Raw genomic sequence first — 24,744 nt, 5'->3', positions numbered from 1 at the left:
CAGAGTTTTAAGGTCTAAAGCATATGTCGGGGATTCCTCCTGGATCGTCTTCTCTATGCATGCGCCGCAGAGCTTTTCCTCCCATGTAGAGGGTAGCTCTCAGTGCATATAGCACGTACCCTGTGCTTGGATTTGGCTACGCATTTCTTCCCCGTCTCAGGCCTAAGGGTTATTTACACAACTGGATCCACTTCTGGCCGTGCCACTTTAGTGGAGCTTCGGCTGCGCTGCGACCCTGAGCAACCACTGCTGCTGGGAAGAGGTATCCCCTTTACGCTGGCGCTGCTGCCACTGCATCTGTATTTGTTCAGGGGACTGCTGCATTGCCTACTGCACGATTTGCGTTTCATGGTCACTTATCGTGACTGCAGACATTCCTATTCCCCTTCAGGGAGTTAAATAACTTTTCCTTTTTCCCACCAGGAAGCACAGCACAATCACTCCCGTGATGCACCGTGCCGCTGGCGGAAATGACGTTTTCACGCATTGTGCACTATGATCCCAGCAGTGCCCTGCGCCGCTCGTTTCTTTAGGGGAATGCGTGTGCGAATGTCGGTGTCCCTCGCTGCCCCGCATATCTGCGGGTTTGTACAGAGGCCCCCGCGGCTCGTGCATACCGAGGCCGCTGCCATCCCACGCTGTGCGGTATGGCTGAGGAGCTGTGCTGCATGAATGCGGTGGCCCCCGACACCCTCATGCTGCGCCGCATGCTGCTATGGGGGACCCCTTCCAAGTGACCGCCGCCACTATGGGGAAGATATTCCTCTTTTTTTTTCCCTTCCTCTTTCCGTTAGAGGCAGACTTGTTCCTCCTTCACCGCCTCTCCCAACTCACCGTCAAGGTCCGCCGACCCCGGTGGTGGTGCTTCAGGGAAAATGCTACCGACTCAGCTGAGGCAGGGAGCCCCACTGCCTGAAACCGTACTTGATCGGCCCCCCGGCATCCCACAAAGATTCCTTAAGGTATGTGCTGTAGGTTCCCCATCAGGGACAGGAAATCAACTGATGTGGGAGAGAGGTACCGCCTTTTCCACCTGTAGGTTTCCTGTCCCTGAGGGCGGATCCCTCTCTCTCCGTGGTGCCGTCATGGTGGAAAGAGAAAAAGGGGTCAAAGGTAACATCAAAGTTGTCACCAAATATGCAACCATCCACTACAGTATGAGAAGCAAGTGGCAAAAGTGGGACCTTACCCAATTACAAAACGGCCTAAGTAAGTGTTTTTATAAACCTGAGTATTTTTGCCACTTGCTTCTCATACTGCAAGATGGTTGCATATTAGGCGACAACTTTGATGTTGTTCTTTGACCCCTTTTACTAGCACAGTGATTACTCTATTTCTTTGTTAATTACTCTTCTCATTGATTGTACTCGTAATATGTATATCATTCAACATAGATCCGCTGATACTTTGTGACTCTTTTCCTGTTACTATCACACAGAGTAATAACCTAATTTAGGGGTACCAGTTGACAGATGTCTCTTACGATTTTCCAACACTGGACAAAACTTTCTTGTTCACATTTGCCACCATGTCCTGATCTATTCTCAGGCCTCTTTTTTCACCTACGGATCAAATCACATGGATACACTAGTAATATGGAACTGGTATCTTTGCAAAACTCATCAGCAGGTATCAGTGTAATCAGTATAATGGCACAGACCTGACACTGTTTGTAGGTTACTGTGCACAATCCTGACAGGGTCACTTTAACAAGCATTTACCAGATAAAAAAAAAGTCTGCAATTTCTATTTTTTATTATTTCACACAGAACATCGATGTCATAAGACCTGCTCTTCTTACCAATGCTTGGCTATATTAGATTAGAAAAAAAAAAAAAAAAAAAAAACCTCAGCCACATACCATCGTGCTCACAGAAGTTATCATCTGTAGAGTCGTCATGTTGATTCCACTGAAAGAACGCTTCCTGGGCCGCTTCACTGCAAGAAAGAAAAAAAAAAAAAAAAAAAAAAAAAGTGTCACGCTACCGACATACGGATGACATCTACAATATGGGAGAAAAAAAGAAATGAACAAAGTCCAAAACTAACAAGCACAAGAGATCAATTAGTATAAATTTTACTTTATAAAAAAAAAAAAAATCCCTTTAACTCTCCAAACATTACATTCGTTACTGAAAAATGTATGCATAAAAAAAAAAAAAAAAAGGCATACAAATAATCGACCATTAAAAATATTAAACATATGTCCGATGAGAAAAAAAAATAGCAAAAATATTATATTTCGCAAGTAGTAGATCGCTGCATATAAAGATTTACAAATTGCATTTACACCACTCGCTCCCGATGCTGCTCACAGTAAGACCGATAATATTTGTTGCATAGTTCGTGATTATTTCAGCTCTTAGAGGGTAAAACACAAAGTGGGGGAAATGTACAAATTACCCAAAATTCCTGCTGCAGCAAAACCCCAGATAGCAGAAATTCTTAGATCGGGTCCTAGTGCATTATCCTCAATTATTGAAAATAGGGATTTTTGGTTCTTACCGTAAAATCTTTCTTAGAGCCTCATTGGGGGACACAGGTAACCATGGGTGTATGCTGCTGTCGCTAGGAGGTTGACACTATGCAAATAAAGAAAAAAAAACTCCTCCCCGGTAGTATACACCCTCCGACAGGCACCAGGCAACTCAGTTGGTGCAAAAGCAATAGTAGGAACAAGTATAAACAACTCAACCTATGTACCAACCCACAACAACGGCACGTTGGCCAATACGGTACAACATAAAGGGAGGGTGCTATGTCCCCCAATGAATTTCACAAAGGTGTGGATGGACGACCAAGTTGTGGCCATGCAAACCTGTGAGGCCGTAGCTTGGTGACGAACTGCCCAAGAAGCTCCCACAGCCCGGGCAAAGTGAGCCCTCACCCCCAGGGAAGGCTGTTTGTCTTGAACACGGTATGCCTCCAGGACCGCCGAAAGGATCCACCGAGCAATTGTGGACTTAGAAGCGGGGAGCCCCTTTTGACGACCTTCCGAGACGACAAACAGAGGGTCGGACTGACGAAAAGGAGAAGTTCTGGCAAGGTAGACTCAGATAGCCCTGACCACATCCAAATTGTGGAGAGTTTTCTCCAAAGGATGAACTGGAGAAGGGCACAAAGAAGGAAGGACGATGTCTTCATTGATGTGAAAAGCCAAAACCACCTTTGGCAGAAAAGAAGGGACAGACCAAAGGACAACTTGTCCTGATGAAGGACCAGAAAGGGAGAATGACTGGACAGCGCCACCAACTCGGAAACTCTGCTGATCGAGGTGATGTCGACCAAAAAAGCGACTTTCCATGAAAGAAGTGAAAAGGAGATGTCCCGAATCGGTTAAAAGGCATACACTGGAGGGCGCCGAGCACAAAGCTGAGGTCCCAAGGAGCGACCGGAGGATGGTAAGGAGGTGCAACCCCCTGAAAGAAGGTTCTCACCTGGGGGAGAGAAGCAAGGTCTCTTTGAAAGAGAACTGACAAGGCAGAAACCTGACCCTTTAACGTGCTCAGGGAGAGGTTCGAATCTAGACCCGACTAAAGAAATCTGAGAAATGAAGGGAGGGAAAAAAACCAAAGGGGTAGACCGTTGACGTCACACCATCGGAAAAAGGCCTTCCAACATCTATGGTAGATACGGGAAGATGCCAGTTTCCTAGCTCTTATGGTTTGTATCACACGTTGAGAAAAACCTGCATCCTTCAGGATCGCAGCCTCAGCCATACCATTAAATTCAGACATCGAGAACTTGGGTGGAAGAGGGGACCCTGTGATAGAAGATCCGGACAGTTTGGGAGCCTCCAAGGTACGCCCGATAACATGTTCACTAGCGAAGTATACCAGGCCCTGCGGGGCCAATCTGGAGCTACTAAGAACGGGAACCCCCTTTGACTATCTTCTTTACGACCCTTGGAAGCAAGGGAAGAGGCGGAAACAGGTAAGGCATCTGAAACTGGGCCCACGAGATCATGGGGCCTATTCAGGCGCGCAGATTCAATGTGAGTTATTTAAGTCCGCACATTTGGACCACCAGTGTATGCTACTCATCTATATGGCATCCGGCATTATCAATGACCACACTATTTCCTCCTGATGAACCGTGCTAACGGGGAAACGCGTCTGGGCGATACCAGCACACGCCAAGTCATCTTCATCATCTTTCTCAATATCATTTCAGTTTTGTCCTGAATGGGCTATGGCTTGCGATGACATGAATTATTTGTCCATGATGGACAGGGGACGAGCATAGTCACTTGTGGACTGTACAGTGGTTTATGATATAAGCTATCTATGTGGTGTGTTGGATCATTATAATATTTGGGGGTGCCTGTTAAGACCTTTAGGTACTTTTTGTATCTGTGGGCATTTTGTGTTCTTTCCTCACCACTGCTCTTCACTATATTGTTTTCCCACCTGTATCGAGAGGGATATTGTAGGGAAGTAAGGGACAGCCAGCGTTGAGTGGGGGCGCCAATAAATCGTTTCTTAGGGTGCCAACCTCCACAGTTAGGCAGGTTTGAGCAGTAGGTTGTGTGTAGGACCTTAACAGGTTATCTTTTTGGTGGTATATATATTTTGCATCTATGATATTGGTATTTAACCAAGTTTTACATTGGGTCAGGGTTTTATATATATAGATTATTAAAAGTGAAGTTTTAAGGGATTACATGTACGCACTGAGAATAACTAGTTCCTGTTTATTTATGATTTGTGTCTTTTCTCAAGTCTGCCTCTATGAGGGTCTTGTACAGGTACGAGTGAATCGCTGTGAGAAGCGTTCGTGGCACTGGTGGCCGTAGTCAGCAGTGGAATACGTTCTAGTACCTGAACCAGGGACTGAGACACTTTAGTCAGGTCGGAGACTGACTGAGACATTGCAACAGCCCACTCCGGGGAGTGCACTAATATTCCAGAGTACGCCATGCACAGGAGGCAGCTGGCAGGGAAACGCAGGCTGCAAGCGTCAGCTCGTGCAGAGAACGCGCCAAACAATGGGGCGTGGCCGGCTGAAGAGAAACCAAGCACATGATAGGCCGGCAGGAAAAAGGGAGTGTGGCCCGCCAGATCGTAGCCAATACCAGCGCTGGGCTGCAAGCGAGGTGATCCAGCGCTGGGAACGAGGAAGAAGGGGCGCGGCCTCCCGGGGCAGAGACTTGCCGGAAAGGAATATGGTGGAAAAAGCACGCTGCGAGGAAAGATGTGCGGGATTTAAATAAAAGAGTGCCCGATGGCCCCCGAATCCCTTCGCCCGGTAACGGAGCGCCCGTGCAGCGGCGAGTGCTATTGGATAATAAAGTTAAGTGCCCCTGCATGGAGATTGCGACGATGCAGGGACTGGGAGGAGGGGGGTCTGCTGTTGCTACCTGAAGATGAGGAACGCATCAGGATCCCTTGATGGCAGAAAGGGTCCTGGGAGATGTGGTCCTCCTTCCCGTGCTATATCAACCGGCGTCAACCCCTTACCGCAGCGCAGGTGACCACAGTCTTCCTCTCAGCCCACTCCGAGGAGAGGGATGGGGGGGAGGCAAGGACTGGCCACCAAAAGTAAACATGAACACCCCAGGATGACATCAAACAAAGTCCTGCCCAGCGGATCCGAGAGGGTGCGATGTGGGTGATACCACACTGCTTTCTCGATCGCTTAATGCGGGGAATCAGGGTGAGAAGAACTGCACCCTGTAACCCCCAGAAGTGGATCTGAAACGAAAGGGAAAAAGATTAATAAACACACACAATCCCTGAAAGAAAAAGAAATGCGGATCTGGTGTTAGATCCAGGTCCGCCTCCTACAGACACTAAGCAAAAACCTGAGTTGCCTGGTGCCTGTCGGAGGGTGTATACTGCCGGGTAGGAGTTATTTTTCTTTATTTGCATAATGTCAGCCTTCTAGCGACAGCAGCATACACCCATGGTTACCTGTGTCCCCCAATGAAGCGAGAAAGAAATGGGTCTTTACAAGAGTCACCCTCACCTCAAAGATTCATCCACTGCCCCCAGCCTCTTCTCCTTCTCACACTCCAATTCTCCATTGGCCACGTTTGCTGCTTCTGTGTACTGTAAATGACATAGCAAAAAAATAAATAAAGTAATGAAATTTAAAAAAAAACAAAAACAAATAAACCCACACACACTGCTGCTTTCTTCCAAAACAGTATCACACCCACCCACGGGATGTGCCTGGCACCGCAACCCCGCTCTATTGAAGTGAATGGAGCAGAGCTACAGTACCGCAGTCCCCATCTAGACAACCACATATGAGCACGACATCCCAACACAATCCCCTCTCCTGGTTTGTCCAATGTATGAGTGTGTGGGGGGTGGAGACGCAGTGCTTGGGCCGGCAGCCACTGGCCCATAAATGTCTTCTAGCTCTGTGGCACAGACACACAGTGCTTACTACTGAATACTGAGGCGTGTGTAGTGAAAGATTACACCCCGACACCAGTGCCAACGGCAGGACGTACCTTGTGGGCAAAGTTAGTACACAATTTGTACGGCCCCTGAAGGACAGTATAAATATCTATATGGTCCTTGACAGAGAAAATAAAATAGATTCCCTGCCATAGAGTTTGGTGACCGGGCTGGATGCAATGGATCACAGTCTGCAGACACTGCTTATACTCTCCTTAAGGCTATGTACACACGTTGCGGATTTGGCCGCAGATCCGCAGGGAATTTGGCCCTGCAGATCAGCAGCAGATTTCCATGCGGTGTACAGTACCAAGTAAACCTATGGAAAACCAAAACCCGCAGTGCACATGCTGGGGAAAATTCCACGCGGAAACGCTGCGGTTTATTTTCCACAGCATCTCAATTCTTTGTGCGAATTCCGCAGCGTTTTACACCTATTCACCTAATCGGAATCCGCAGGTGTGAAAACACAGGCGAAATCCGCACAAAATCTGCAGATAAAGCGCAGGGTATGTGCACACGTTGCAGATTTGACTGGAATTTTCTGTGCGGACTCTGCATCTCTTGGCAGAAAACTCAGGTCAAAATCTGCGCTTTTATGCGGATTTTGTGCGTTTTTATTGCAGATTTCATGTGTTTTTACCCCGGCGGATTTCAATTATGGAATGGGTGCAGAAACGCTGCAGATCCGCACAAAGAAGTGACATGCTCCTTTTAATCGGCTGCGTTTTCCATGCGGATTTTCCTGCACCATTAGCACAGCATTTTTTTCTTCCATTGATTTACATTGTACTGTAAATCACTTGCGGATCTGCAGCGTTTCTGCGCGGAAAAAAACGCAGATCCGCAGGAAATCCACAACGTGTGCACATACCCTTTAGATTTTTCAAAATACCAATACCTTCCTAGCAGCCGCCCTGCCGGCTTCATTATCTTTCCAGAACAGCTGGAAATAAGGAGCCAAGCCACACGTTCCACGACCTTCACAAAGGGGATAAACCTTCCACAAATATATGTTATGTTAATGATTTATCAAGACATCCCTGCATGGAGGTTGGGAACCAGGTCACAAGCACAAAAAAAAGGTGATTACTTAATACACCCTAATGGAGCTGCACAAGGTCTCTGGGTTTAGAAAAAGTTTGGCAATTTTCAGATAAACAACCATTCTCTTTACATTGAAGAGGATTATTATTTTTGTCAGTTTGTCTGAATTTTTTGTAGGTGAAACAAATGCAACTAATATAACTGAGCCGGTAATAAGTACGGTAACTGAATACAAGTCATTCTGAAAGTACGGAGAAATGCCCGACTAACCGCTGCCTGGTGCCAATCTGCATCACATACAGAGGACAGAGATAACGGATCAGATATGTCTGAAGAGCAGTCGCCCACAGAAAGACCACCACACATTTAACTAGTGGTTTTCAGCATTTTTAACTAGAATTCCAGTGTTTTTGTAGAATCACTTCACAATAGCCATACTGCTACATTAATTATCCTACTATACTCCAGAGCTGCACTCACTATTTTGCTGGTGCAGTCACTGTGAACACACATTACATTACTGATCCTGAGTTACATCCTGTATTATACCCCAGAACTGCACTCACTATTCTGCTGGTGCAGTCACTGTGTACATACATTACATTACTGATCCTGAGTTACATCCTGTATTATACTCCAGAGCTGCACTCACTATTCTGCTGGTGCAGTCACTGTGTACATACATTACATTACTGATCCTGAGTTACATCCTGTATTATACTCCAGAGATGCACTCACTATTCTGCTGGTGCAGTCACTGTGTACACACATTACATTACTCATCCTGAGTTACATCCTGTATTATACCCCAGAGCTGCACTCACTATTCTGCTGGTGCAGTCACTGTGTACATACATTACATTACTGATCCTGAGTTACATCCTGTATTATACTCCAGAGCTGCACTCACTATTCTGCTGGTGCAGTCACTGTGTACATACATTACATTGCTGATCCTCAGTTACATCCAGGTATTATACTCCAGCGCTGCACTCACTATTCTGCTGGTGGAGTCAGGAGAATATTTATTGTTTCCCTACGTCAGATTGTCATTTATGTATCAGCAGATGTGTTTTATGATCCAGTATCAGTAGAATGGCAGTAATGTATCTGTAGTTCTCTCATGTACAGGAAATACACAATCCTAACACTAATGTTCGGTGACATGTAACAGATTTAGTATTATCACCATGGTAACTAATCAGTGTAAATATTAAAGGAGGAAACGAGCCAGCCAAAAACAATAATTACCATATTTTCCCTGTGCACCTCATAGCGGTAATTATTAACAATGTAATCTGCAAATAAAACACGTGAGCAAATAACCACAAGACAAGTAGCCCGGGGCAATGGCTTTCTGTTTATGGAGGCACCTCTCCCCCAGGATGGATTGCAGAGCATCTCACTTCAGTAATCCCATCACATTTAGTCCTTTTCTACGTAATTAGGATGTTCTCTGCACATGGTGGCCAATTTGTTATCTGGCAACCAATCTGTCCACCATCAAGGCTGACAACAGAGCGTTCACTGGTTCAACCAGACTCCTTGGTGTGAGGTTTACCAATATAAGACGCAGGATGTTCTGCCGTGTAGCAATGGTACTTTTAGCTACTTTTTTCCCCTTATTTTGTCCTGAGAGATGGACAAAGAGGCTATGACCGATTCTGAGAGCACGGGTCTGATCTAAAGGTACCTTCACACTGAGCGACTATAGAATGATAACGATAGCGATGCAGCGTCCTGGATAGCGATATCGTGTTTGACACGCAGCAGCGATCAGGATTCTGCTGTGAGATCGCTGGTCGGAGCTAGAAGGCCAGAACTTTATTTCATCGCTGGATCACCCGCTGACATCGCTGAATCGGCGTGTGTGACGCCGATTCAGCAATGTCTTCACTTGTAACCAGGGTAAACATCGGGTTACTAAGCGCAGGGCCGCGCTTAGTAACCTGATGTTTACCCTGGTTACCATTGTAAAAGTAAAAAAAAAAAAAAAAAAAAAAAAAACAGTACATACTCACATTCCGGTGTCTGTCTCCCGACGTCCGCTTCCCTGCACTCCTCCTGCATCCTGTATCAGCGCCGGCTGTAAAGCAGAGCGGTGACGTCACCGCTCTGCTTTACGGCCGGCCGGCGCTGACAGTGCAGGGAAGCTGACGCTGGGGGACAGACACCGGAATGTAAGTATGTAGTGTTTAACTTTTACAATGGTAACCAGGGTAAACATTGGGTTACTAAGCACGGCCCTGCGCTTAGTAACCCGATGTTTACCCTGGTTACCCGGGGACTTCGGCATCGTTGGTCGCTGGAGAGCTGTCTGTGTGACAGCTCTCCAGCGACCACACAACGACGAAACAGCGACGCTGCAGCGATCGGCATCGTTGTCTATATCGCTGCAGCGTCGTTAATGTGACGGTACCTTAGGTATTGTAACAGAATACGCCGGACATCTAGAGTGCTGAATTTTCTTTCTTCCAAGTATGCAGGTTTATGGCAAAAAGTCGGTAGAACGATCTCTTGGGACCCATGAAATTCAGAGACAACTTTTGGAAGAAAAGGATCCAGCCGAAGCACTATTGAATCATCTCTCACTAGAAGATAAGGCTCTCTTATAGATAAGGCCTGTAATTCACCCACTCTTCTAGCCGAAGTTATGACTACCAAAAACACAGTTTTATAGGCAAGATTTTGTGGAGAACAGAAAGACAAAGGTTCAAAAGGTGGACCTGTAAGACCTTGGAGCACCACATTGAGATCCTATGGGGGAACTATGATCTGTTTTCTAGGATTCATTCTAGTTGCTGATGTCATAAACCTTTTGATCCAGCGATGACCTGCTAGATCTTGATCAAAAACAGAGCTAAGTGCAGAGACCTGGACTTTGAGAGTACTGGGTCTAAGACCTATCTCTAAGCCTTTTTGCAAAAAATCTAATATGTTAGGTATATTTGGCTTGAGAGGGTCTGGAAGGTTAGGCAGACAAAACGATGAAAACTTTTTCCAGATTTTATTGTAGATGGCATTGGTTACTGGCTTTCTCGATTTTTGGAGAGTAGCTATGACAGGGTCCGATAACCTTTTCGCTTTCAATACCTGGGCTTCAGTAACCACGCCGCTAAGTTCCATCTCTGAGGGTCTGATTGGAGAATGGGACCCGGAGAGAGGAGATTGTCCTTTACTGGAAATGTTACCGGCCCGTCCACTTGTAGTTGGATGATCAAGTTAAATCAACTTCTTTTGGGCCATAATGGAGCTATCAAAATAGTCGAAGTCCTTTCTATCCGTATCTTCCGTAGAACCTTTGCAAGAATTGGGATTGGTGGAAATGCGTAGGCTAGATGAAAATGCTAATCTTGGACTAAGGCATCTACTCCTCGGGGATTGCCTCTTGGGTTCAAGGAAAAAAAGGTTTCGACTTTTGCGTCCTGGTGAGAGGCAAAGAGGCGACATCTGGAAGACCCCACTTGTGTACTAGCATGTTGAAGTTTGAAGATCCAGGCTCCATTCGCCAGGATGAATGTCCTGGCGACTCAGGTAATCTGCCTGAATATTTGCAGCACCTTTCAGGTGAATTGCCGTAAGGGACAGTAAGTGTTTTTCGGCCCAACAAAAAATTTGAGCGGAGATCTTCTTTAAGCTGAGGAATTTTGTACTGCCCTGGTGCTTGATGTGAGCCACCGTGGTCATGTTGTCTGAATATATCTCAACATGTTGTCCAGAAATCTGACGACTTGCTGCTAACAGGGCCTCTTCCACAGCTTTGAGCTCTCTGAAATTTGACGATTTCTCGCTGATCGACTGGTTCCAAAGACCTTGGTAAGGAACATCGTTTATTATGGCTCCCCAGCCCCTCTTGCTGGCATCCGACTAGATCGTGGTTAGTGGAAACTGAATCCAACTAACACCCTTCAGGAGGTTTCTGGAATTCATCCACCATGTTAAGAATGCTTTCACTCGCCCCGGTGTATGGATCCTTTTGGTTAGAGTGCCAGGTCGACCATCCCAATTGTCGAGAATGTGGGCTTGAGCCCAAGCCACCGACTGTATGCAGGCTGTCATGGAGCCTAAGGGCAGTCCCACACGTCCAGATAATTCCGGTACCGGAAAAATCGGTACCGGAATTATCCGTGTCCGTGTGCCCGTGCGTTTCTGTGGCACATCAGTGGCACACGGGTGCCGCCCGTGTGCCGACTGGGTACCACACGCACCGTGCAGGAGACAGCGCTAGAGATAAGCGCTGTCCCCTGCATCTGGTGCTGAAGCCGCGATTCATATCTTCTCTGCAGCAGCGTTTGCTGTAGAGAAGATATGAAAAATCCTTTTTTTTTTTTTGTTTCTCGTGTTTAAAATAAAAGATCCCTGTCCCCAACCCCCTCCCACCCCCTGTGCGCCCGCCCGCTATTAAAATACTCACCCGGCTCCCTCGCAGTGTCCGGTCCTGGCCGCAACTTCTCCTGTATGCTGTCACGTGGAGCCGCCCATTACAGAAATGAATATGCGGCTTCACCCCTATGGGAGGTGGAGCCGCATATTCATGACTGTAATGAACGGCCCCACGTGACCGCATACAGGAGAAGCTGCAGCCAGGACAGGACACTGCAAGGGAGCCGGGTGAGTATTTTAATAACAGCGGGCGGGCGCACAGGGGCTGGGAGGGGGGTGGGGACAGGGATCTTTATTTTAAACATGAGAAACAAAAACAAAAAAAAAAGAAGGATTTTTCATATCTTCTCTACAGCAAACGCTGCTGCAGAGAAGATATGAATCGCGGCTTCAGCACCAGATGCAGGGGACAGCGCTCATCTCTAGCGCTGTCTCCTGCACGGCACACGGACTGCACACGGACAACGTCCGTGTGCGGTATCTGTTTTACACAGACCCATTGACTTTAATGGGTCCGTGTAATCCGTGCGCTCCCACGAACACTGACATGTCTCCGTGTTTTGCACACGGACACACGGTCCGTGAAAACACGCTGACATGTGTAGTGACACATTGCTTTCAATGTGTCTACGTGAGTCAGTGTCTCCGGTACGTGAGGAAACTGTCACCTCACGTACCGGAGCCACTGATGTGTGAAACCGAACTAAGAGTGACATTCCTTCTCGAAGAGTAGGAGATCTCATCTCTTTGAATTTCCTGATTTTGCTACTAATGGTAGTCTGTTATCGTCTGGAAGAAAGGACATCTGTTTTGCAGAGTCTAGAATCACTCCCAGAAATCTCCTGGTTTTTGAGGGTTGAAGCTGGGATTTTTTTTTATTGTTGGAATCCAACCCAGAGACCTCAACATCTCTAGGGTGGTTGATAAATGGGATATCAGGGTTATCTCGGTGGGAGCTACTATCAAGAGATCGTCCAGATAGGGCACTATACAGACACCTTGTTTCCGGATAAATGACACCACCTCTGCCATTATCTTGGAGAACACTCTCGGTGCTGAAGAAATGCCGAAGGGAAGGACTCCAAACTGATAGTGCTCCACTTGATGACTCCCCTGTATCGCAAACCTGAGATATTTTCTGTGTCTCGGGTGAATAGGAATGTGAAAATATGCATCCTTTAGGTCGATGGTTGCCATAAAGGAGTGATGTCCTATCAGAGGAATTGCAGATTTTACAGACTCCATCTTGAACCTGCGATATTTCACATGTTGATTTAGACCCTCCACGTTTATAATAATACGGACGTCCCCTGAAGGTTAGGGTACCAGGAATAGTCGGGAATAATGTCCTTTTCCCCATTCCGATTGTGGAACTGGGGAGATAACGTTTTCCGGCTAGAGCTAGGGCTAGAGCTAGGGCTAGAGCTAGGGCTAGAGCTAGAGCTAGGGCTAGAGCTAGGGCTAGAGCTAGAGCTAGGGCTAGAGCTAGGGCTAGGGCTAGAGCTAGGGCTAGAGCTAGGGCTAGAGCTAGGGCTAGAGCTAGGGCTAGAGCTAGGGCTAGAGCTAGGGCTAGAGCTAGGGCTAGAGCTAGGGCTAGAGCTAGGGCTAGAGCTAGGGCTAGAGCTAGGGCTAGAGCTAGGGCTAGAGCTAGGGCTAGAGCTAGGGCTAGAGCTAGGGCTAGAGTTAGGGTTAGGGCTACAGCTACAGTTTGGGTTGGGGCTAAAGTTACAGTTAGGGTTTAGATTACATTTACAGTTGGGAATAGGGTTGGGATTAGGGTTAGGGGTGTGTCAGGGTTAGAGGTGTGGTTAGGGTTACCGTTGGAATTAGGGTTAGGGGTGTGTTTGGATTAGGGTTTCAGTTATAATTGGGGGGTTTCCACTGTTTAGGCACATCAGGGGCTCTCCAAACGCGACATGGCGTCCGATCTCAATTCCAGCCAATTCTGCGTTGAAAAAGTAAAACAGTGCTTCTTCCCTTCCAAGCTCTCCCGTGTGCCCAAACAGGGGTTTACCCCAACATATGGGGTATCAGCGTACTCAGGACAAATTGGACAACAACTGTTGGGGTCCAATTTCTCCTGTTACCCTTGGGAAAATACAAAACTGGGGGCTAAAAAATAATTTTTGTGGGAAAAAAATAGGTATTAAGCTTACCGTTAATGATGTTTCCAGGAGTCCATCCTGACAGCACCCTGGAGGACGTCCTCCTCCCCTTGCTGGGACAGGAAACACGAGTTTAAAAGGTCAAGTCCCACCCACAGACCTCAGTGTTGTAACAAGGACCGCCTCAAGGAAATGCAGAAAAAAAATTTGTTTAATGGTAACAAACATATTACATTATAACCAGGAACATATTACATCATATGTAAGGAATAGGTTACAATCATGCTAGAATACCATACATAATATAATACAGGGAGGGAACTACCCGTGCTGTCAGGATGGACTCCTGGAAACATCATTAACGGTAAGCTTAATACCTATTTTCCAGGACGTCCTCCTGACAGCACCCTGGAGAGTACCAAAGCACCTCCTCAGGGTGGGATTACCGCTTGGAGAACCTTTCTCCCAAATGCAGTATGCTGACCAGACAAAACATCAAGTTTATAGTGTTTGCAAAAGGTATTGGCACTAGCCCATGTCGCGGCCTTACAAATCTGTTCTAGAGAGGCGCCTGCCCTTTCAGCCCAGGAAGTAGCTATCCCTCTAGTCGAATGTACATGGAGACCCTCCGGAGGAGAGAGCCCTTCAGATTGATAGGCCTCAGAGATTACCGACGTGATCCACCGTGCAATAGAGGCCTTAGAGGCTTTTTTACCCCTATTCTTGCCCCCATATAAAATGAATAGGTTTGGGTCAATGCGCCAAGCGTTGGTGGCTGCCAGGTAGTCTAGAACTGCCTGCCTGACATCCAGCGAATGAAGGGCCCTTTCTTTAGCATTAGCAGGGTTATTGCAGAAAGATGGTAACACGATCTCTTGATTTCTATTTTTAGTTGTTCCTACTTTTGGAATAAAAGAGGGGTCGAGTTTAAGAATTATACAATCCTCTCTAATTTGTAGGTATGGGTCCCTAGTACACAGGGCCTGAATTTCCCCCACTCTTTTAGCCGTAGTCACTGCCACAAGAAATGCCGTTCTACGTGTAAGAATGGAAATGGGCATATTATCCACTGACGCATAGAGGTCTTTGCAGAGAAATCTGAGGACCAGATTAAGGTCCCAAGAAGGTGACATCTGTCTGATAGTGGGGCGCAACCTCTGGGTGGCTCTGGTGAATCTAACTATCCACGGGTGTGACGCTAGGGGATAGTCAAGGAAAGAACTAAGTGCCGAGATCTGCACCTTTAATGTGCTTGGTTTAAGACCTTTGTCAAACCCAGCCTGCAAGAAATCTAAAATTCTGGGTAAGTCGGGAGTGCCTGCCGTAACCTCAGACCTGCCACCCTCCAGACAGAACCGTCTCCAAATTTTCAAGTAAATTGCTGACGTAACAGGCTTCCTACTAGACTTCATAGTAGATATTACTTGGCTCGATAGACCCTTTAGGATCCATGCCGAGAGATGAAGCTTCTCTGGGTTTGGGTGGAATACCGGACCCTGGTGGATTACGTCCGCTCTGAGAGGGAGCTCTACTGGATTCTCGATTGCTAGCTCTAGTAGAAGGGAAAACCAACTCCTTCTTGGCCAGTATGGAACGATCAATATGACGAGAGCTCGATCCTCCTTGATCTTTCTGAGAACCGCCGGAACTAACGCCAGAGGGCGAAATGCATACGAGAGAGGTTCCATCCAGTCCTGGCTCAGAGCGTCTATCCCTTCCGGAAGATCCCGCGGGTTCAGAGAGAAGAATTTTGAGACCTTTGAATTTCTCCTGCTTGCAAATAGGTCTATACAGGGGGTTCCCCAGCGAAGACATAAGTCCTGGAAGACGTCCTGGTTGAGTTCCCACTCTGTTGCAGACAGCTTTCTTCTGCTGAGATAGTCCGCTATAACATTCTGGGAGCCCTCCAGGTGGACTGCTGAGATAGAAAGAACCGATCTTTCTGCCCAACGAAATATCTTCTCTGTCAGTTCCTGAAGTGCATGGTGTTTCGCACCTCCTTGATGTTTCAGGAAAGAGACTGTCGTCACATTGTCGGACATTATCCTGACATGACGATTCTCCAGGATGTGTCGGTTCCTTCTCAAGGCTTCCCAGACAGCGTATAGTTCCTTGAAGTTGGAGGAGCTGTGGATGACGTCTTCCGGCCATCTCCCCTGAAGGATCCTGTCTTCTAGGTGAGCTCCCCAGCCCCAAGCGCTGGCGTCTGTAGTAACTACTACGTAGGGATCTGCGGACCATAACACTCCTTTTCTTAACTTCTCTGGCTCTGTCCACCAGAGGAGAGACCTTCTTACACGATGTGATAGATCTAAAGTACTGTCCAGAGAAGACAGACTCCTGTCCCATCTGGAAAGAATCCATTTCTGCAGTGGTCTTGAATGGAACTGAGCCCATCTTACCCACGGAATACAGGCCGTCATTAGGCCGAGGACTCGCATGGCCGTCCTTGTTGTCACCCTGTGCTCCAACAGGAGCCGAATCTGAGACTGTATTGCAATCAGCTTGCACTCGGGTAAGAGGGATATTCTGTTCATTGAATCCAGACATACTCCCAGAAAAGTCTTCCTGCACTCTGGAGTTAAATTGGATTTTCGCCAATTTATGACCCAACCAAGTTCTTCCATCACCGAAATAGTTCGGTTCCTGTGGTCTGATAGAATTTCTGGCGTTCTTGCCACCAGAAGAAAGTCGTCTAGATAAGGGATTATTCTGATCCCCTGATTTCTTAGGAAAGCGACAATCTCCGACACCAGCTTTGTGAAGATACGAGGTGCTGAGGCAAGACCAAATGGAAGGCACTGAAACTGGAAGTGACAGGTCCCGGACGGCAGAACTACCGCAAACCTCAGAAGCCTCTGAGAAGAAGGGTGGACGGGAACCTGATAATAGGCACTCTTTAGATCTAGAGTGCACATCACAGCGTTCTGATCTATTAGGAGTATTGCCGAACGGATGGATTCCATACGAAACCTCTTGTACCTGACCCAGGCATTCAGAGGTTTCAGATTTATTATAGTGCGAGATTCTCCGGACGGTTTCATTATGGAAAAAAGGGAGGAGTAATGCCCCAGGCCTATTTCCAGGGATGGTACTGGAATTATGACCTCTGAGGAGAGCATCTCCATTAGGTCTATCAACATGGGAGAGTCTCGCGGTACTACCGTAGGACTGATGACTGTCTGGTGGGGGGGGGGGGGGAGTAGAGCTCGATATTGTAGCCTTCTGAGATGGTCCGAAGGACCCACTCATTTTGGGTGATCCGGGCCCAATTGTGCGAAAATTGGCGGAGCCGACCCCCCATAAGACTGGAGTCATTGCGATTTAGATTTTGAGGAAGGGCTGAAGAAGAAACCTCTGTTTCTATAGCCCTGGCTACGGGAGCCCCAATAAGATCCTCTATTGGATCTGCCTCCTCTAAACTCAGACTGCCTTCTGAAGGGGAATCCTCTCCGAAAGGACTGGGGCTTCTTAGATTTCTCCTCTGGAAACCCCTTCTTTTTGTCGGAGGCTGACTCCAGAATAGTATCCAGAGAGGGTCCAAAAACCCTTTCACCTGAGAAGGGAATTGAACATAATTTTGATTTAGAGGCATTATCCCCTGACCAGGACCTTAGCCAGACCGCCCTCCTAGCCGCGTTAGATAAGGAACTGCATCTGGTCGAAAATCTGACTGACTCAGCAGTCATATCAGACAGATAAGCCGTGGCAGATTTTATTATAGGAAGAGAATTTATGATTTCGGATCTCGGGGTCTTATTGGATAGGTGCTCCTCCAATTGACCCATCCATAGGTACATAGACCGAGCTACCGAAGTAGCAGCTATATTAGTTTTTATTAGAGCCGCAGAAGATTCCCAGGCTCTTTTTAACAATATGTCAGCCTTCCTATCCATAGGATCGCGCAGGTTTGATGAGTCCTCAAAAGGTATGGCCGTTTTCTTAGCCACCTTTGCCACAGGAACGTCTATTCTAGGAACTTCGTCCCATAATTTTATGTCTTCAGGCTCATAAGGTAGACGAGCTTTAAAGTCCTTGGATAACACCAGCCGGCGTTCTGCCTCTTTCCATTCTTCCAGAATCATGGCCTTAATGTGCTCGCTAACCGGAAATACTGTCTGCTGACGTGACATAAGTCCCCCAAACAACAAGTCCTGCCTGGACTGTGGTTTAGATGTCTCCTCTATTTGCATGGTGCATCGCACCGCCTGCACCAGATCATTTGTGTCTTCTGCCTGGAAGAGGTATTTTCTTTGATAATCTTGGCTTCCTGACGGAAGCTCTCCCTCTTCAAAGTCCTCTGAGTTAGACTTGTCCTCAGAAGTAACCTCCTGTTCTCTTAAATCCTGCTCCCGTTTGGCCCGCTTACGGCTGGGGATAGGACTGGATTTCTGCACCATGGTGGACAAAGAAGCTTGTACTTCTTCACGTATAAGGGATCTCATTTCAGCCAGCAGTGTGGGTTGCTCGTCCCTTACGACCTTAGCTGTGCAGTCCCCCGCATAAGGATTTCCCATGGGAGTCCGGGAGCTTCATATTACAAAGGGGACATCTAAAGGATTTCCCAGATGCCTTGCCGGATTTCTTAATCTGAACAGGAGGACCCGCGGGGTTTCCCTTATCGTTAAATGACATAAGGGATAAGCAGTGGGGTGAGCCTGCTTCTGCATATAGATAGGGGAACTTGCGCCATGCGCACTTACCCCCTCCTCGGTTGGAGTGCTTGCTTCCATGATGAGGGTAGCAGGTCCCCGCAGCTCTCAGCGCCAGATCAGGAGCGCTTCTGCCGCTGTGCAATTCACTGCACGCTTTCCCCGCACATACAGCGTTACCGGAAGTAGCGGTAACGAAATGCCGACGGACCGGAAGTGACGCGTTCTGACGACTTCCTGCCTGGAGACGCAGTTCTGGATACCACGCTGCCCAGGATGGCCGCACACCGCGTGGATAGCGTCCGCAGCCGAGAGCCTCCCACCGGGAGGAGCGGCTGCCACCAGGAGCCTCGTCCCACTCCTGGTCTTTGGAGCAGAGGGACCCCCCACCGGAGGGTTTCTGCCCTGAGCCTCTTGACCGGGGGAAGGGTATTGGCAAGCCGCACGATCCCCCTGAGCTCCGGTAAGTCCTGCGCTGCTTCTCACTCGTGCGTCCCTTCCTTGGAGGGACAGGAAAAACACTGAGGTCTGTGGGTGGGACTTGACCTTTTAAACTCGTGTGTTTCCTGTCCCAGCAAGGGGAGGAGGACGTCCTCCAGGGTGCTGTCAGGAGGACGTCCTGGAAAAAAAGATTTTTTATTTTTACGGCTCTGCGTTATAAACTGTAGTGAAACACTTGGGGGTTCAAAGCTCTCACAACACATCTAGATGAGTTCCTTAGGGGGTCTAGTTTCCAAAATGGTGTCACTTGTGGGAGGTTTCTACTGTTTAGGTACATTAGGGGCTCTGCAAACGCAATGTGACACCTGCAGACCATTCCATCTAAGTCTGCATTCAAATGGCACTCCTTCCCTTCCGAGCCCTCCCATGCGCCCAAACAGTGGTTTCCCCCCACATATGGGGTATCAGCACACTCAGGACAAATTGGACAACAAATTTTGGGGTCCAATTTCTCCTGTTGCCCTCGGGAAAATACAAAACTGGGGGCTAAAAAATAATTTTTGTGGGAACAAAATGTTTGTTTTATTTTTACGGCTCTCCATTATAAACTTCTGTGAAGCCCTTGGTGGGTCAAAGCGCTCACCACACATCCAGATAAGTTCCTTAGGGGGGTCTACTTTCCAAAATGGTGTCACTTGTGAGGGGTTTCTACTATTTAGGTACATTAGGGGCTCTGCAAACGCAACATGGCGTCTCATCTCAATTCCTGTCAATTTTGCATTGAAAAGTCAAACGGCGCTCCTTCCTTTCCGAGCTCTCCCATCCGCCCAAACAGTGGTTTACCCCCACATATGGGGTATCAGCGTACTCAGGACAAATTGTACAACAACTTTTGGGGTCCAAATTCTTCTCTTACCCTTGGTAAAATAAAACAAATTGGAGCTGAATTAAATTTTTTGTGAAAAAAAATTAAATGTTCATTTTTATTTAAACATTCAAAAAATTCCTGTGAAGCACCGGAAGGGTTAATAAACTTCTTGAATGTGGTTTTGAGCACCTTGAGGGGTGTAGTTTTTAGAATGGTGTCACACTTGGGTATTTTCCATCATATAGACCCCTCAAAATGACTTCAAATGAGATGTGGTCCCTAAAAAAAAAAATGGTGTCGTAGAAATGAGAAATTGCTGGTCAACTTTTCACCCTTATAACTCCCTAACAAAAAAAAAATGTTGGTTCCAAAATTGTGCTGATGTAAAGTAGACATGTGGGAAATGCTACTTATTAAGTATTTTGTGTGACATATCTCTGTGATTTAATTGCATAAAAATTCAAAGTTGGAAAATTGCGAAATTTTCATAATTTTCGCCAAATTTCCGTTTTTTTTCACAAATAAACGCAGGTACTATCAAAGAATTTTTACCATTGTCATGAAGTACAATATGTCACGAGAAAACAATGTCAGATTCACTGGGATCCGTTGAAGCGTTCCAGAGTTATAACCTCATAAAGGGACAGTGGTTAGAATTGTAAAAATTGGCCCGGTCATTAACGTGCAAACCACCCTTGGGGGTAAAGGGGTTAACAGTACAGACTGGGCACTTCTTTTTATAGGCGGCTTTAGGGGAAGACTTTTCTCCCTGAAAGAGAAAGAGTGAGAGGGGTGAGGACAACTAACCCCCTAAGGGTACTACCTCCCGGATCCCATCCCTGCAAACACTCACTGTAGCAGGGGTAGCGCTGGGCTCCGCAGACGCAGGGCACAAGGAACCATCCATACTGGGGAAATAGCCTTACCTCAGTGGTGATTCAGCAGGTTTTTTTGGACGCCGTCCCAGCACCTGCCTCCAGCAATCAAACGTTCCCCCTCCCCCTCCAGGATCCATGTGAGGGACGCCATCAGGCCCGACACGCCGGCTGGCGAACCCGGAAGTACCGGCTTCAGGGAATCCGAAAAACCGGAAGTGACGCGCGTGCGACCGCTGACGTCACTTCCGGAACGCTGAGCCGACAGAATGGAGGGGGGAGAACGCCGGAAAGCTCAGGGAGGAATCCGGCCGGGGATCCCAGGCCTGCTTTGCCCTCGTGGGGGCACGGGAAGGCCGTGAGGGGGTCCCGAGGTACCTGCACGCAGGACGACGGGAGCAGCACTGGAGGAGGCACAAAACAACCGCCAGCTGCCCGGCTTTAACAGGCAAAGCCTGTACAAGGTACTGCAGTCGCCGGCTACTACAGCACATGGAACACCTCTCCCTGTCCCATGGGAAACAGGAAAGACACTGGCAAGTGGGAGGTCCTTTTAACCTCTCTGTGTTTCCTGTTCCCCATTAGGGCAAAGAGACAACCTCCATATGCAGTCGTGGAAGGTGACTAGAGAAATAGGGGGCGGGTCAGAGGGATCAGTGACCTGTCAGAAGCCACACTGGTGAATATCTAATCAGAGCACCAAATGACGCCCCGCCCACGAGCATATCAATTCAAAACTGATTCCACAACAACCACAAGATGGATTTCATCACCAGGTATCAGTATAACGGTGCCGACCTGACACTGTCTGTAGTCATTGAGCAAATTCCTGCTGACAGGGGCACTTTAACACTTCATTCAAGTTTCAACACTTACCAAGGAAGCTCAGCGCGGTGCTCATCTGAGTTCATCCATGAATTTGAGTAGAGCATCCTACCATACATATGCTCAACTTGTGACTCAAGATGTCACTCAAGACTCCATTTTTAAGAGGAGTGGGAATGCAATACCAAACAGTAATGACGTGCGTGTCTGGGTATAATATTCTACCATGTGCCAGGCCGGAGCGGGTCATGTGCTGCCAGCTGACATCAACCACACAAAGCATCATTCACAATTCACCAGCTCAATTACCGTATATCAAGTTACTGAGAGCTTCCCCAGTGACCTGGCATCATGTTCCTCCATACTGCAAATCCCAGTGCAGTGGGAGTAGAAGAATGCAGAGAATACGCCACTGAGACCGCACTCCTTATCAGGATGATTGGGGGGCCCAAGGTATAAGTCTGTCAGTCACCCATCAAATTTTCACCCATCTTATAGGGTGGTTTCACATTGCGTTTTTCACATGAACTTGGAAAAAACCCAGAAACTGATTCACATACCCCACGTTCACTTCATGGGCCGCCAACGAATAATGCAAAATACACAGTTTTGGGGAAAGCATGGGCACAACTCATAGGACTGCCGTTACTGCTCCTAAAGACGAGAATACGTACACATTGTTCACAGTTTCAGGCTTTTCATACTAGAACAAGGGGATTTTATATAGATGGAAAAAAAGGCCTTTTGAAAATGTCAGCTCACAAGAACAGAACATGTCTCTGCAGATAATCAGGAGGAAGGAAGTTTTGCTATGAGATAACCGTTCCTCTTGCAAAACACAAAAAAAAATCCCATTGTGGCCATGAAAGACACCATTACTGCAGGATATCGATCTGTTGCGTCATTGATGGCCCTCTGATCTGCACAAGCCAAGCGACAAGACGACAAATACACACAGATGTCACAATGACAGAAAATACACAAGCTGGGGGTCATGTCCCCTGAAAACAAACCGGCACAACCACGACAACTCCCATCATGCCAGGCTGGAGGTCTCAAACTGGTGCAACTACAACTCCCATCATGCCAGTTCTAACATAGGAAAATATTACACTTAACTATGCCACTTTCGCAGGTTTTTCTGCCTTTTCCTGACGCATTTGCTTTAGTTTTCAGACATCTACACACAATCATTCTCTAATCATGAATAATATTTCAGTCTCCAAAACGCTCTGCATTTATCATCCTCACAGGTGCGCTGTCAGCAGCTTCTACATTCTACATGTGGGTACTCCAAGCGCTGCTGACACCATCATTATCACTGCATAGGAAGGAAACATGGCCGACACAGCGGCAGCCTAAGGGTGGAGCGCGGTAATTTGCTGATTTGGGAATTAAATAAAATTATGATCATTAGAAAAATTTATTTTATATTTTAATTATACTGAAAGGTAATGGAATTTTTAAATTACATGGTTTTAAATAGTGTATCTGGCAAATGTCGACCTTCGCTATCCACACACTGCTGCATACGTTTTCTGAAGTTTTCATGAACTCTAACAAGCATGTCCACTGGTATTCTGCCAATTTCAGCTTCAATATTGTTCCTTAGGTCTTCCAAGGTGTTGGGACGGTTGATATACACCTTAGACTTCAGGTAACCCCAAAGGAAAAAAATCGCATGGGGCTAAATCTGGTGAGCGTGCTGGCCAGTTCACATCTCCCCTCAAAGAGATAAGCCGTCCAGGAAACATTTGCCTCAAACAATTCATGGTAACCCTCGCTGTGTGTGCAGTGGCACCATCCTGTTGGAACCATGTATCCTCTAGTTCCATTGCCTCAAGAGCCGGCTGAAAATAATCCTGTATCAGACAAGTACCGTTCGGAGTTCACAGTTATGGCACGACCATTATCCTGAAAAAAGTAAGGACCAATGATGCCTACTCGTGATATGGCGCACCACACAGTGACGCGGTCTGAATGCAGAGGTCTCTCGTGAACTTCTCTGGGGTTTGTTTCACTCCAGTAACGCATATTTTGTTTGTTTACACACCCACTGAGGTGAAAATGTGAAAATTCACCCAATTTACAATTGATTGCCGTCCAGGAACACGTCCGCGTGGAGGAACAGCGAATTGTAAACGAAAAGCACGCTGCACTGCAATGATCGAGTGGGCATTTGAAAAATACGCTTCAACACAAAATGACCTCTCCTCACGTGTCCACTGCATGATGGCAACTGAAAGGCAGAGGAATACAAATCTCCCATCAGCCACTGTAAGCCACACCCACTCTCCCCTCTCTTCGACCGACAGTGCCGCCACAGCATGCAGTGCAAAAAAGCAAATTACCGCGCTCCACCCATATCGGGAAAAAACAGTTTCTTTATCGAAAACTTAACCGACCACTGCTCTTACTCTCCACAAAACCTAAGCTGCTGCCAGGGCCGGGCAGCAGCTGCCAAGGCAAACAGGATCATGGGGTGCATTAAAAGAGGTCTGGATACACATGATGAGAGCATTATACTGCCTCTGTACAAATCCCTAGTTAGACCGCACATGGAGTACTGTGTCCAGTTTTGGGCACCGGTGCTCAGGAAGGATATAATGGAACTAGAGAGAGTACAAAGGAGGGCAACAAAATTAATAAAGGGGATGGGAGAACTACAATACCCAGATAGATTAGGGAAATTAGGATTATTTAGTCTAGAAAAAAGACGACTGAGGGGCGATATAATAACCATGTATAAGTATATAAGGGGACAATACAAATATCTCGCTCGCTGAGGATCTGTTTATACCAAGGAAGGTGACGGGCACAAGGGGGCATTCTTTGCGTCTGGAGGAGAGAAGGTTTTTCCACCAACATAGAAGAGGATTCTTTACTGTTAGGGCAGTGAGAATCTGGAATTGCTTGCCTGAGGAGGTGGTGATGGTGAACTCAGTCGAGGGGTTCAAGAGAGGCCTGGATGTCTTCCTGGAGCAGAACAATATTGTATCACACAATTATTAGGTTCCGTAGAAGGACGTAGATCTGGGGATTTATTATGATGGAATATAGGCTGAACTGGATGGACAAATGTCTTTTTTCGACCTTACTAAATATGTTACTATGTTACACAAGAGGACCAAGTGCCAATTA

At 47.1% G+C, this 24,744-nt stretch overlaps 1 protein-coding gene across 1 annotated transcript in view; it reads right to left on the bottom strand.

Annotated features, from left to right (window-relative positions):
* The window catches only part of ERO1A (endoplasmic reticulum oxidoreductase 1 alpha), a 65,291-nt gene that overhangs the window by 36,455 nt on the left and 4,092 nt on the right, over positions 1-24,744 (bottom strand). The window contains exons 5-6 of the mRNA XM_069738747.1: positions 5,968-6,050; positions 1,862-1,938 (exon numbers count right to left, since the gene is read on the bottom strand). Coding sequence (XP_069594848.1) covers positions 1,862-1,938; positions 5,968-6,050 — 160 coding nt within the window. The remainder of the gene's footprint in view (positions 1-1,861; positions 1,939-5,967; positions 6,051-24,744) is intronic.

This window comes from Ranitomeya imitator, chromosome 1, assembly GCF_032444005.1.
Source record: "Ranitomeya imitator isolate aRanImi1 chromosome 1, aRanImi1.pri, whole genome shotgun sequence".
In the NCBI taxonomy this organism is placed as follows: domain Eukaryota; kingdom Metazoa; phylum Chordata; class Amphibia; order Anura; family Dendrobatidae; genus Ranitomeya; species Ranitomeya imitator.
The sequence above is the reverse complement of the archived record's forward strand: the minus strand, read 5'-3'. Positions and strand labels throughout refer to the sequence as shown.